This window comes from Arvicanthis niloticus, chromosome 1 (genome assembly GCF_011762505.2).
Source record: "Arvicanthis niloticus isolate mArvNil1 chromosome 1, mArvNil1.pat.X, whole genome shotgun sequence".
Lineage (NCBI taxonomy): Eukaryota > Metazoa > Chordata > Mammalia > Rodentia > Muridae > Arvicanthis > Arvicanthis niloticus.
The window spans coordinates 56,442,024-56,457,469 of NC_047658.1; the positions used below are offsets into that span (position 1 = coordinate 56,442,024).

Here is a 15,446-nt window from a genome sequence, read left to right on the forward strand (position 1 = left end):
AAGCCAAGCAGCTCTGAGCAGTCTGCTAGCCCAGGGGACTTCTCTTTCTCTAACTCTCCTCCCACCTTCATCAGACTTGTGGAACCTGAAACATACAGGTAATCATACCTTTCCCTACACATTTTCCCTGCTTGCAAAGTCATCTGGGCGCTCCAAACTGCCCTGAGCAGCCTGCTATCCCTGGAGATTTCCATTTGCCCACCACTTCTCTTCCCACCATCATTGGAACTGCAGCTACTGAAATAACCAAACTTGCAGATCCTGAACCATACAGCCCAGGGATACACATCAGAGGCCTGCCACACCAACACCATTGAGGTTAACCTCCATCCCAACACAACTACAACAGGAACATCCAAGGACCAAACCCATCCAGATGGCTAAAGGCCCTTGAAAGAGCACAATCAACAAAACCTAGGGCAATATGACACTTTAAGAGCATAGCTACCTTACAATAGCAAGCCCTAGATATTCTAACACAGCCTAAACACAAGAAAATGACCTTAAGCCCAATCTCCTAAAGATGATAGAGCCTTTAATGAGGAAGTAAAGAAATCCCTTAATGAAATACAGGAAAGTACACACAGGTAGAGGTCTTTAAAGAGATAACAAATACATCCCTTAAAGATATACAGGAAGATACAATTAAACAGGTGAAGAAAATCAGTAAAATGATGCAAGACTTGAAAGTGGAAATAGAAACAACATATAGAACACAAACAGGGAATCCTAGAGATGGAAAACCTAAGAAAGAGAATGGAAACATAAGACACATCATCAATAGAATGCAAGTGATGGAAGAGAGAATTTCAGGCATTGAGGATGTTATAGAAGTTTGTATATCAGTCAAAGAAAACATTGAATCTCAAAATTCAGGATGTAAAACACCCAGGAAATATTGGAAATAATGAAAATCTATAACCTAAGAAGAGTAAGACTAGAAGATGAAAAGACCAAGTTTCATGAAACAGGATATATTTTCAGCAAATTCACAGAAAAAAAAAGTTCTCCAACCTAAAGCAAGGAATGTCTTATAAAAATACAGGAAATTTACAGAACACCAATTAAACTGGACAAGTAAAGAAAATCCACCTTTCACATAATAATCAAAACACAAATTCTACAGAATAAAAGATGAATATTAAAAGCAGCATGGGAAAAATGGCAGGCAACTTACAAAGGCAGAACTATCGGAGTTGTAAATGAATGTTTAGCAACAGGCTCAAAGTGAGATTCAGCTTAAGGGGAGGGCCTAAGGCCTGACACTATGACTGAGGCTATGGAGCACTCACAAAAAGAGACCTATCATGACTGTGTCCCAAGAAGACCCAACAAGCAACTGAAAGAGTCAGATGCAGATATTTGTACCCAACCAATGGACAGAACCTGCAGACCACTGTGGTTGCATTAGGGAAAATGCTGAAAGAAGATTCACGTATCCCTCAAGAGACTGGAGGCCCAGAGTTTTTAGAGGTCTGGTGAGGTGGGGGTAGGGGTGGGGACAGTCTCATGGAGACAGGAGCCAGAAAAGAGGTATGGGATGTAGAACAGTCAGAGAGTAGACCAGGAGGGGAATAAAATCTCAAGTTTAAAATAAATAAATTAATTAATTAATGTAAAAAATCTAACATCAACAAACAAACAAACAAACAAACAAACAAACAACAACAAAGAAAAACCAAAACTGCAGAGATCTCATACTAGCGTTAGGTATTAATACCATACCAGAAAGCTCTAGAAGCATTAGAAAAAAAATCACACACAAAATAAGTAGATGGCAAAAAATTATCAACTTGATATTGAAATAAATATAGTAAAAACAAATAAAACAAAACAAAGAATCAATGTATTTGCTATGGTTTTATTGCTGTGAAGAGACACCATGACAATTTAATTGGGCTGGATTATAATTCGGAAGAATAGTTCATTATTCTTATGGTGGAATGCATTGTGTTATACAGACAGACATAGTCCCGGAGAGGTAGCTGATGGTAGTACAACTGGGTCCACAGGCAGCAGGAAGTGACAGTGACACAATTCCCAGGCTTGAGATTCTTAGACCTCAAAGCCCATCCCATAGTTTACAGCTCCTTCAATGATGCAGCCTCTACTCCAACAAAGCATTATGCCCTAAAGAAGGCTGTAGACACCATTTTCATTTAAACTACCACAGCATATATACCTTGTTTTGGTTGTTGATGATGATGATTGTTTTTAGTTTTTTTTTTTTTTTTTTAATATGTGTGCCTTTTCTTGAGGTCTTTTTCATTTGTTTGTTTTGTGCTATTCTGATGTACTAGCTTTTGTTATATCTTCTTATACTTTATTTGATTTCATTTTATTAACCATTAGAAGCCTGTTTGTTTTAGAATGAGAGTCAAGAAGGGGATTGATCTGGATGGAAGGACAAATGAAAGGAAACAAGGACTAGAGAGAGTGGTAACTATAATTAGGAAATATGTGAAAAACTCTATTCAATAAAGGGAAGAAAATTTTGTGGTATATATGTTTGTGTGTATAAATTTATGTGTGCTTGTGCATTAGTATATAAATTTCTGTTATATTATCAGTTCTTTTTCTCCAGAGTACAATGATGAATACATGTTTCTTTTATATTCAAATATGAAAAAAATTGTGATATAACTTTCCTCACAGCCTTTTTTATCTGTTTGTTTCTAAGACTGTAGATGATAGGGTTTAAGAATGGTGGAACCATAGTATAAAATACAGAAATAATCATTTCATGAACTACTTCAAAGGTTACTACTGGAGGCCTTAGATACACATAGGCAGCAGTAATAAGAAAGAGTGACACCACAACAATGTGAGGGACACAGGTAGAAAAAGCCTTTCCTCTCTCTCCTTTGATGGGAATCTTCAATACAGTTGATAATATGCGAACATATGATATAGCAATAAAGACAAAGCTACTACCACCTAGTCCAATGTCAGTCAGAAATATTAGGAGTTTGTTGTTAAAGGTGTCAGAGCAAGAAAGCCTTAGCAAAGAGGGCAGATCACAGAAGAACTGAGGGATCACATTAGAGTGACAGAAAGACAGCTGGAAAGCTTTGAAAGTATGCACACTTGCAATGACAAGAGAGCTAAGTATGGAAGCCAGTGTCATCTGAACACAGAACTGGTGGTTCATGATCACAGGGTAGAGAAGAGGCTTGCAGATGGCCACATAACGGTCCTGGGCCATGATGGCGAGAAAAATAGTCTCTACACATGCACAAAATAAGAACAAAAATATCTGTGCTGCACACCCACTCACAGAAATATTTCTGTGGTCAGTGAGAGAGTTAACACAGGTACTGGGAACAGTGATGGAAATGTAGCACATGTCTAAGATGGACAGATTTCTGAGAAAGAAGTACATGGGTGTGTTCAGGGTCTGGTCAACTGTAGTAACAATGATGATGATAATATTCCCTAGCAGGCTGCCTAGATACACCAGCAGGAACAGAACTCTGAGTAGGAGCCTGAGCTCCCAAGTCTCAGCAAAAACCTCCAGGAAGAACTCAGTCACTAGAGTGGAATTGGCCATCATCTCAAACTGTAGGTTTTCTGAAAAAAAAAAAAAAAGATAATAAACTAAAAATAATTGACAGATTACTAACATTTACCTTAAAACTTTTTTTTCTTACATTGGACTTTAATACGTGAAATATAAATCATGTTTTCTTCACTTGCATACCACTTTTAAACATGCTTAGTTTGTAGTACACATAGTTGTGCCTATCTATCTAACTTTATGGTATGTTGATAAGCACTTATAATTAGTTTTTGTAATAATAACTTTCTCATAAGCTTATTATCTTAATAACTATTATGTTGATTAATATGTGGTATTTTCCTCTTCCAGATAAACTATTTGTATCAATTAAAAAACCCAAAGAAGTTTAACATGTGGAAAGTATTTTAAAACTGTGGCTCAATATTTATAATCAATATTTATTTGCATATGATATACAGTCATGCTCTAAGATTATTTTCATATATACATTCATATGTATACATGTAATGAGTCATGTGGAAAAAATAGAGTGACAGTGAGAGACATGGACATAATGGGAATGATCGAGAAAGAGAGGAAAATAAACGTGGAAGAAGGTGGAGTTGAAAATAATCTCAGTCAGAGATTATTATGGAATATCTGAAACCTTCATAAGAGGTCATTTGCCTGGAAACTGTGGCCCAGTTTAACCTAACATGCTAGAAGCACCTTTTTTTTTTCATGGAGAAGCATCATGTTTCCTGAAAATCACCAATGCATTAGATATCTTAATCTCAATTCCTTAAAACCAAATCTTTGGTTTATTAACAGTATATATCCTCAGTTACATTGTAGTATATTCTTGCTAGCTGGTGCCTTGAACAAAGACATTTTATACCTAAATCTCAATATACTGCAATGCATGACACTTTTGCTGGTTTTAGAAGTTAGTATCTAACGTTGACTGATGTTAGTGTACACTATGGAATGTCAGACCATATTCTCCCATAGTGATCACATAATCTCATATTCCATGAATAATGCCCAACATACGTCAGTACTAAAATATATAGTCAGTATAGGGGTATTAATGGACAGAATTGTAAGTGTGTGAAATTAAAAGTAAGCATTATCAGCATTTAATAAAATAATATAACAAGTTTTCTCAAATATTCATGGAAACAACTAAAGATAATATCTGAATAGAAAACATTAATTTGAAACAAAATAGCCTAAGAAGAGTTGAACAAAGCAGCTATTAAATAGGAAGCAAGTAATAAAGTGATGGTAAGTTGGTTTTTATTATTTCTTGAGTCAGATTTATTAAATGTCTTATTTTGGAAGCTTTAAAAGTATAAGAGCATGAAATGAAGAAAAGTTAAAGAAAATATTACTTAGTGACTTTATCTAGTGAACATTACCTACTTATAAACCTTATTTGCAAAATTTATTTAAATGCAAAGATGGCATTAAACTTTATATCAAGTTCTAAAGATATAACAATATTCTTCCAAAAATATTAGTGTGGAATACACTGAATAGTTCAGCATATCTGTAATATGTTTGACAGATATTCTTCAATACAGAACCAGAGTAAAGTGAGCTGTAAAATTAAATATAAGCCATAATTAATTTGTGTGATATGTAAGAAATTTCTGGCTGATATTTTTATTTGAAAGAAGTAATTGGGAATCAGATAAGGAAAGAACATCCATTGAAAATTTTTATTATGGCTTATTATGCTGCTGAAAAGGAAGATTGGTCAACTATAAAGGTCAATGATAGCAATATCAGAAAAAATTATACAACACCATTTGTGTGTGTATGTGTGTTTTGGTGAAATAAGAATAGTATTGTGTTAAAATGCCAAAGGTGATTGAGCCCCTAGAATTTTACAAGGTATCTCTTATATGCACATTGAAAATTGTCAATATCTATGCAGAGATTTTAAAAATTCTTACTATTTATATACTTTAAATATAAGAACAATATCAAGGTTAAAGGACAATATAGTAAGCAGAAAGAATGCACAAAGTAGTGTTGCATGAGGCCTTTTCAAGGTTGTATGACCTCACATCTACAAAGAAATAATTCAACTGTAGCTGAGGTATGTGTTCAATAGAACCTGGAATAGATTCATTAGATTATCCTCTTTTGGCCATCTCACATGACTGCTCCAAGGCTGTAAAAAACTTATGTTAAATTGTCATAACTCGAGACAAAGTTCACTACCGAATAAAAAGGCACTGTAAGGGACAAATTACAATTACAGACATCTATGCTTTCAGCCTCAGAGTATCTCAATGTAAAAGCAAACTGAAAGATTTGAAATAAATACAATAGAAAAATTAAAATGATTTTAATACTTACCCTTCAATGTGACCAATATCTCATATTGAAAATAAATTTAAAAAATCACAGGAGAGAATAAACTATCTAAATGGTCATTATCTAGCAGTAGTCATTAAAAGTTTCCCCAATAAAAAAAGCCCAGGAACAGATAGTTTTAGTGCAGAATTCTATCAGACCTTCAAGGAAGACCTAATAGCAATTCAAACTATTTCACAAAATAGAAACAGAAAAAACACTACCCAATTCGTTCTATGAAGCTACAATCATGCTCACACCTAAACATCACAAAGACGAACAAAGAAAGAGAACTTCAGACCAATCTCCCTTATGAATATAAATGCCAAAATATTCAATAAAATTTTCACAAACTGAATCCAAGAACATATCAAAACAATCATCCATCAGCATCAAGTAGGCATTATCCCAGGAATGCAGGGATGTTTCAATATCCAGAAATCCATCAGTGTAATCCACTATCTAAACAAATTCAAAGAAAAAAACCACATGATTATCTCACTGGATGCTGAAAAATCATTTGACCGAATTCAACATCCTTTCATGATAAAAGTTTTGGAAAGATCAGAAATTCAAGGCCCATACCTAAGCATAGTAAAGGCAATATACAGCAAGCCAGTAGCCAACATCAAACTAAATGGAGAGAAATTTGAAGCAATCCCACTAAAATCAGAGACTAGACAAGGCTGCGCACTCTTATCCTACCTATTCAATATAGTACTGGAAGTCCTAGCCAGAGCAATTAGACAACAAAAGGGATATAAATAGAAAAGGAAGAAGTCAAAATTTCACTATTTACAGATGATATGATAGTATACTTAAGTGACCCTAAAACTTCCATCAGAGAACTCCTAAACCTTATTTAAAAATAATTCAGCAAAGTGGCTGAATATAAAATCACCTCAAACAAATTAGTAGCCTTCCTCTACTAGAAGGATAAACAGTCTGAGAAAGAAATTAGGGAAATGACACCCTTCAAAATAGTCACAAATAATATAAAATACCTTGATGTGAATCTAACCAAGCAAGTGAAAGATCTATATGACAAGAATGCCAAGTCTCTGAAAAAAAAATCGAAGATCTCAGAAGATGGAAAGATCTCCCATGCTTGTGGATTGGCAGGATAAATATAGTAAAAATGGCCATCTTGCTAAAAGGAATCTACAGATTCAATGCAATCCCCATCAAAATTCCAAATCAATTCTTCATAGAGATAGAAAGAACAATTAGCAAATTCATTTGGAATAACAAAAAAACCCAGGATAGCTAGAACTATTCTCAACAATAAAAGAACTTCTGAAGGAATCACTATTCCTGACCTCAAACTGTACTACAGAGCAATAGTGAAAAAAAAAAAAAAAAAAAAAAAAAAAAAAAAAAAAAAAAAAAAAAAAAAAAAAACCCAGCATGGCATTAGTACAGAGACAGACAAGAAGATCAATGGAATAGAATTGAAGATCCAGAAATGAACCCACCTATGGTCACTTGATCTTTGACAAAGGAGCTAAAACCATCCAGTGAAAAGACAGCATTTTAAACAAATGATGCTGGTGTAACTGGAGGTCAGCATGTAGAAGAATGCAAATCGATCCATTCTTATCTCCATGTACAAAGCTCATGTCCAAGTGGATAAAGGACCTTCACATAAAACCAGATACACTGAAACTAATAGAAGAGAAGGTGGAGAAGACCCTTGAGTACCTAGGCACAGGGGAAAAGTTCCTGAAGACAACACCAATGGCTTATGCTCTAAAAGCAAGAATTCATAAATGGGACCTCATAAAATTGCAAAGCTTCTGTAAGGCAAAGGACACTGTCAAGAAGAAAAAATGGCAACCAACAGATTGGGAAAAGGTCTTTACCAATCCCACATCTGATAGAGGGCTAATATCCAATATATACAAAGAACTCAAGAAATTAGTCTCCAGACAACCAAATAATCCTATTAAAAATGGGGTACAGAGCGAAACAAAGAATTGTCAACTGAGGAAACTCGAATGACCAAGATGCACCTAAAGAAAGGTTCAGCATCCTTAGTAATCAGAGAAATGCAAATCAAAACAATCCTGAAATTCCACCTCACACCATTCAGAATGGCTAAGATCAAAAACTCAGGTGATAGTAGACGCTGGCGAGAATGTGGAGAAAGAGGAACACTCCTCCATTGGTGTTGGGATTCCAAGCTGGTGCAACCACTCTGGAAATCAGCCTGGCAGTTCCTCAGAAAATTGGACATAGCATTACCTGAGGACCCAGATATACCACTCCTGAGCATATACCCAGAAGATGCTCCAACATATAACAAGGACATATGCTCCACTATTTTATAGCAGCCTTATTTATAAGATCCAGAAGCTGGAAAGAACCCAGATGTCCTTCAACAGAGGAATGGATACAAAAAATGTGGTATATTTACACAATGGAATATACTCAGCTATTAACAATAATGAATTCGAGAAATTCTTAGGTAAATGGATGGAAGCAGAAAATATCCTCTTGAGTGAGGTAACCCAATAACAAAAGAATACACATGGTATTCACTCACTGATAATTGGATATTAGCCCAGAAGCTTGAAATACCCAAGAATCAACTCACAGACCACATGAAGCTCATGAAGAAGGAAGACCAAATGTGGGTGCTTCGGTCCTTCTTAGAAGGAGTAACAAAATACTCAAGGGAGCAAATATGGAGACAAAGTGTGGGACAGAAACTGAAGGAGGGGCCATCTAGAGACCATTCCACCTGGGTATCCATCCCATGTGCAGTCACCAAAGGTAGACGCTGATGTGGATTTCAGGAAGTACATGCTGACAGGAGCACGATATAGGTGTCTCCTTAGAGGTCTTCAAGAGTCTGACATATTCAGAGGCGGATGCTCACAGCTAACCATTGAACTGATCATGGGGTTTCCAATCGAGGAGTTAGAGAAAAGGCTGAATGAGGTGAAAGGGTTTGCAGCCCCATGAGGAGAGCAACAATACCAACCAACCAGAGTTCCCATGGTCTAATCCACCAGCCTTGGAGCACATAGGGAGGGATCCATGGCTCCAGCTGTATATGTAGGGGAGGTTGGCCTTCTTGGGCATAGGTGGGAGAGGAGATCCTTGGTCCTATGAAGGCTAGATGCTGAGTATGGGGGAATTAGAGGGTGGGGAGGTGGCGGTGTGGGGTATGTGGGGCCACATCCTCATAGAAGCAGGAGAAGGGGGGATGGAATAGGGGGTTCCTTGGTGAGGGGGTGGGGTAAGGGAATAACATCTGAAATGTAAATAAAATATCCAATAAAAAAATCACAGGAGAGAACACTATGTATCAAACAGCTTTAGCAGGAATATATGAAAAATTTACCTCAAAAGTACCAAGAGAAGTGTGTACCAAGTATTATCCAGCAATAATATTATCAGTTCTTTAATTAAATATAACTAATGGGCATAGTTCTGTCAATCAAAAATTAGCAGAAGCACTGATAGTCCTAAAGAATATTATGTGGAGTGAAGCAATGAGTACATCACATGTAAGTCTTAATAAATTAAAAGAAAAACAAATAGCCCCAAATTCTATTTTTTCAACTTCAAAATGAACCAGAAATCCATGATAAAAAGAAAAAAAAATCATGATTACCTACAAATTGCATCTTTAAAATACATTAAAGTAGAAATTAAAGGAAACTTAAAAATATAACAACCCACCCACCTAAAAAAAAATTAATCCAGAATGATTCCTGTCTAAAGGTAGCGCAGTGACAAAGAGTGGAGCAGAGACTGAAGTAAAGGCCACCCAGAGACTGCCCAACCTATTGCTGATTCCAAGAAGCATTTGCTGATAGCTGTCTGGTATAGCTATCCCCTGAGAAGCTCTACCAGAGCCTGACCAATAAGGATAATTGACTGGCCAATAAGCTCACAGCCAAGCATCAGACTGAGTATGGGGACCCCAATGGAATAGTTAGGGGAAGGACTGAATGAGATGAAGGGGACTGCAATCCCATAGAATGATGAACTAACTGGACCACTCAGAGCTCCCAGGGACTAAACCATCAACTAAAGAGTACACATGGAGGGACCCATGAGTCCAGCTGCATATGTAGAAGAGGATTGTTTTATCTGGCATCAATAAGAGGGAAGACCCTTGGTTCTGTGGAGGCTCAATACCCCAGCATAGGGGATGCTAGGGTGGTGAGCCTGGACTAGATGGGTGGGAGGGGGAGCACCCTCATAGAGGCAATGGGGAGTGTGGGATGGGATAAGGGTTTTGTGGAGGGGAACCAGGAACAGGAACAACATTTGGAATATAAATAATTAAACTAACCAATAAAAAAGATAATCTCTTTTAAAAATATATGTATCAAGTCAATGGGGTACAGCATAATAATTATTGTAGTCCTCAAATAACTGTTCATAAAGATTAATATTCCCAATTAAATAATATTCAAATAAAAATAGTACATATTTTGACTAAAACTTTTTATATCAAGAAGTGAAAAGCAAAATCACATATTAAACACCAAATTATCAAGATATAAAAAACTATTAGAGAAGAAACACAAGATTCAATTTAGAAAAAAATTTGTGAAGCCAATAGAACTAATATAAAAGAATTGAAAAGATGTTATAGGAATAAAATTATAAAAAGAGATTAAAATGATATCACAGCAAGTAATGATTATTGCTAATAGGACAGTTAGTTACTCTAAAAGATGAGCCCCCCTCATTAGTTACCCAAATACAAAGAGGTCAGTCCTGAGTCCAGATACACAGAAACAAAGAAACAAACAAAATACATGGACTCTTCATTTGCATTTATATAATGTGCATATTTATACATATGACAAAAATAAAGAAAAAGAGGACATCATTTTGGTAGTATGGAAATATGCTATGGTGTGGAGGGAGAGAAAATAGAAGTAGGAAGAGGAACAAAAAGAAAGGGAGTGATAGTGTAATAATATTTTAATTAATAATTAATTGGAGGAATAACCAAAATTGAAGTAAAAGAAATGAAAGAAGCAATTTTCAAGAAAGAAATACATAAAATTATGCCACTTGTATTACCTCATTGGGCTTCTGTTTCGTTTGTGGTTGTTGATTGCTTTTTATTTTTGTTTTAAGTTTATACTTACATTTCTCCCTTACCTTTTCTCCCTCCACGTCTTCCCATAAGTATTTACATATATACAAAATATTCCTAAATAGCCTTGTTTATTTCATATGTTTCTAGGTGTTGCTTTTAAGGGATAAATATTTGGTCCTAGACATAGAATTTAAAAATTCTACTAAGTCATTTAAAAACTAGTAAGCATTAATAGAATTTAAATATTATAGCTTATAATTTTCAAAATTAAACATCCATTTAGAAAATAAGCTGGTGCTATTTTGCTTCTTCTCAAAATATGGAGATACATTTATTGCTTCTGAGGTATTAAATGTGTATCCCCAAAACTGAATATTTATATTTGCACTTTTTTAGGACTGGCATACAAATATACATTCATTTAATAACATCTCTTTACTCAAACAATAAAATACTTTAAAAATATTCAGAAGTACTGAGTTAACATCATTTGTGTCAATAAATGATGAAGAAACACTGATTACACAGGATATGTATCCCTTTTTGAATAAACATGTCAAGTTCTTTATAAGCACGGGTAAAAGAATCCTCTGGGAGAAGTATAATATACTAACATTTCCTATAATGAAGTAGAGACACATTAATAACCAGAAAAATTTCTATCTCTAATTGTAAATTTTAAATTTTATATTCTGTGAGATATGACCATAAGATTCAACTCATTTTAAGGTGACCACTTAATTGTTATGAATAAAAAAATTATTTAAACTTTATGACTGGTTCTATAAATATATCTCAAGTTTTGTTACTTTGATTTTAAACTATTAAAAAGATTTTATTCTTGGTTTTCTGCTAAAGGCACGTACAATTAAAATAGAATTACAAAGCCAAATTTCACAAGAATGAATATTCTCTGTATGAGGTGATTTTTAGAATTATTCCATATTCTTGACACATTAAGCATAAATTATCTCCTTAAAAGTGAACTGTATATGATGTTAATACATTAAAAATCTATTTCTAGTAAAATAAAATCAAAACACTGCAAGGAAAGTCTTCAAAATTCAGTAAGAGAAAATTCTTTACAAACATTGGTAGAGAAAATAGATAGGGTCCGTGTGTTATGAAGAACTGAATTCAGATTTCAGCACTAGCATGGTGGTTTACAGCTGCCAATAAACACAGCTCTAGAAGATCCAACTCTCCCTTCTACCCTCTCTAAGAATGCTTTATGCAGGTGGTATGCACATGTCCATGCAGGGAAAACATACATGCATACCTATTTATAAATAAATATGCATATATATTGATTAATATGTAACATCGGTTAATAAAAATAGATAAAAATGATGAACTAGAAAAAGAGACAAATTTAGGAGGAATTTGAGGGGGAAAAAAGAGAAATAATATAATTATATTATAATTTCAATAAATAAATTAATAAAGTATAACTCTTTTAAAATGTTTTTAAGAGTTTGCAAGATCTTTTCACTAGATACATATGCATGATCTCTATATGTAATACACGCACAAAAATATTATTATTATTAAATGTAGCATAAATGTGAAATATAATATCAATATATTTTATGTTAGATAATATGGTTTTTATCCTTATATCTTTTTCTCAAATATGTTTACATAGAGCTGTGCACAAATTTTAAATATTGAACACATGAAAAGATGTTGAAAGCATAATGTATTAGTTAGGTGGCTTTGAAACACAATGATCAGCTTTTTTTGTTTTCTGTATGACACTTTAGTCTATCAACTTCAGAATGTTGCAGTCACACTAGAAATGAATCTGTAAAATAGCAAGATTTTTCTGTGATTGTTTTTCTCTTCAAGTCATGTATGCTTTGTCACACATTTTCTTAATGAAATTGCTGACTGTTTCTCAGGTGAAAAGCATGCATTTTTCTCAAATATTCAGTACTTGTAATTAGAATTCCTTATCCTTCCTAAACCTTTCAAACTGATTGAAGCAAGGAATTACTGGGAATTCCACTACAAATGAGAATGGAAGGTCAGGGTAATATCTGTGATCACAGAACACTTACCACACACTGTGCAAAATTTAAAAATTGAAAATAAATTAAAAAAAAAATTCAGAATGAAACTTTCCGGATCAAAGACTTACAGATCTTCACCCTACAATGACTAAAAATACAAGTCTTGTCTGTAAGAATTTACTGGTCCTTTATCTTGAATGTGGACATCCTCCTGAGTACAAAGACACTGCAAACATAGCCCTTAATTGGACAAAATTCCTGGAGGGAATTTAGGTAGGTGATTATTTCCAGAGAACTGGTAAAAACAGGCCTAATTAAAATTCAGGAAGAAACACAGGCTGGAGGACCAGAAAAAGTGTCACCTGAGTCACCTGAAAGTGTTGGGATGATAATGGAGATAGTGAAACATTGCAGGAAGCACACAGATAACCTCCATCATCTCAAGAATGTGTCTGCACCTGCAGGGAGCTCAGTACAATATCCTGTGTGATTTTTAACATTTCATACCAAGCAGATAATCAATCTCTTTCTATGTCTCTCCTCTCTCTCCCCACTCCACAGTCATCTTCAAAATGATATGCTAAGCTATAAGAGACACTACAAGAACCGAATGATAATCATAGTCTTTAACAAATTAAATTTCATTCCTAAGCATTGAAAAAAGGACTATTATTATAACAGGGAGACCAGTAGCAACATGTGGTATTTAAACTTGCATTCAAATTCAAATGACACTTTTGAGTTTCATATACTTGTAAAAAGTATGTTTAAGTCTTTACATTCTTTTTCTTGGTTTTTAAAAAGAATGGAGTCAAAGGGTAACTCAAAAATTTTAAGAAATATAAAATACTCAGAATGCTGTGGCTTCTTACCAATAAAATCTGAAGAGGTAGGGATATTAGATTTGACATCCTCATTTATGTTTGAATATTAAAAGTTGGAGTAGATCTCACACCAGTATTTGGGTCTGAAGTACAGAGTCTGAACAACTATGGGAAAAAAAACCACACACACAGTTTGCAGAGTTTTAGCAGCAAAGTTGCCAGAAAGTAAAACTGTACTTATCAAAGGTTGTACATTATACACATTCCAATGTAATCAAAATGAGGGTAATGGTACTGAGAATGCTACTATAAGAATCCCTGCTCCAAACAACCTATTCTAGCAAATATTCTCTCAGATTCTAAGACACACAAAGGCCACATTTTTTTTTTTTTCTGTTGTAGGTGAGGCCAGATTATATCTCAAATTGGCAGAGTACCACCACTACAACAACCACTTGAGGTTGACATTGCTAGCATGCAAAAATGTCAGTTTTGGGCAGTGGAAGATTATGCCAAGGTTCACGAAAGTCAACAAATTCAGGCAATGAGTGTCAGAATTGCATTCTTTCCTGTGGCCCTGGGAGTAGTACTCTGTGGGAAGCTGTGAATATAAACCAAAAGTTACAGTGGAGACTCTAGGACACTGGACATGACAAGACCATGAGATATATGCCTAGGAAACCTCTAGCTACAGTGTGAAGCCAGCCCAGAGAGGCCATCTTTGCTGCATGTAGAAAGTATGGAGCAGTGGAACTACCCAAGCCTCATGAACTTCAAAAAATGCCAGTGAAATGCTTTAGGTATAGAAATAGAGCTGAAGGGTAAGGTATTTGTCGTCTTGATGTGTTGAGTTTTTAAAAATCTGGTCTTTCAATGTTTTCTTTTCATTTCTCCTTTTGTAATGGAAATGGTTATTCTGAATTTTGGTGTATAGGAAATATGTGAATTGACAGTTAATTTTACAGTTATTCATATTTAAGGCTGTTTGAGATTCAGAAGAGACATTACTGGCTTTGTTACAATTATTGAGATTGGGGGAACCTTGTAGATGTAGCTAATATATTGTATTAAGATGAACAGCATAACAATACCATAGACCTTATCCCATAAGTTCATAAAACTACAAGCGGATTGCCCCACCCCAAATCAAAGGATACAGTTGTACTATTTCTCATATTTTCAACAAATATTTTCAAGGTGTAGGCAGAATCAAGCACTCAGAAGAGACATGACAAGCAGTTCCTATAACTGTTCAACTAACCCATTCTGCCTCCCAAATCTAGATTAAACATTACTCAAAGATCTTGGAAGCAAAACTGCAAATTTTAGTCTGTATTACCTGTTTTGGACAGATAGGCATCTTAGTGCCATAACACTCACCTGGCCGTATACCTCGCCTTTATGTCTATAAAGAATCTTAGAACTTAGATTCCCATGAGTCTGATTCTCCACGTAAATCACATATAGACTGTCTTGTTCATATGCTATATATTTTACAGTCTACCTTTGGAGAGGTGAGTCAACCTATCTTTGCTTTTAAATGGACAACCACAAAGGCTATATATCAGGCAACCTACCTGAATCATGTTGCCCAAAGATTTAAAAATCTTCCAACTCTGTTTGATGAGACACTAAATTCTGACCTCCTGACCTTAAATCATAAATTTTCCAAA

General features: G+C 34.8%; 1 protein-coding gene across 1 annotated transcript; it reads right to left on the reverse strand.

The window, feature by feature from the left end:
• Positions 1–1,905: 1,905 nt before the first annotated feature.
• Positions 1,906–3,550, reverse strand: LOC117710685 (olfactory receptor 14C36-like). The gene has a single exon (XM_076939851.1). It carries the CDS (start codon positions 3,548–3,550, stop codon positions 2,567–2,569), a length of 984 nt encoding a protein of 327 aa, XP_076795966.1. The 3' UTR covers positions 1,906–2,566.
• Between the last annotated feature and the right edge of the window lie 11,896 nt (positions 3,551–15,446).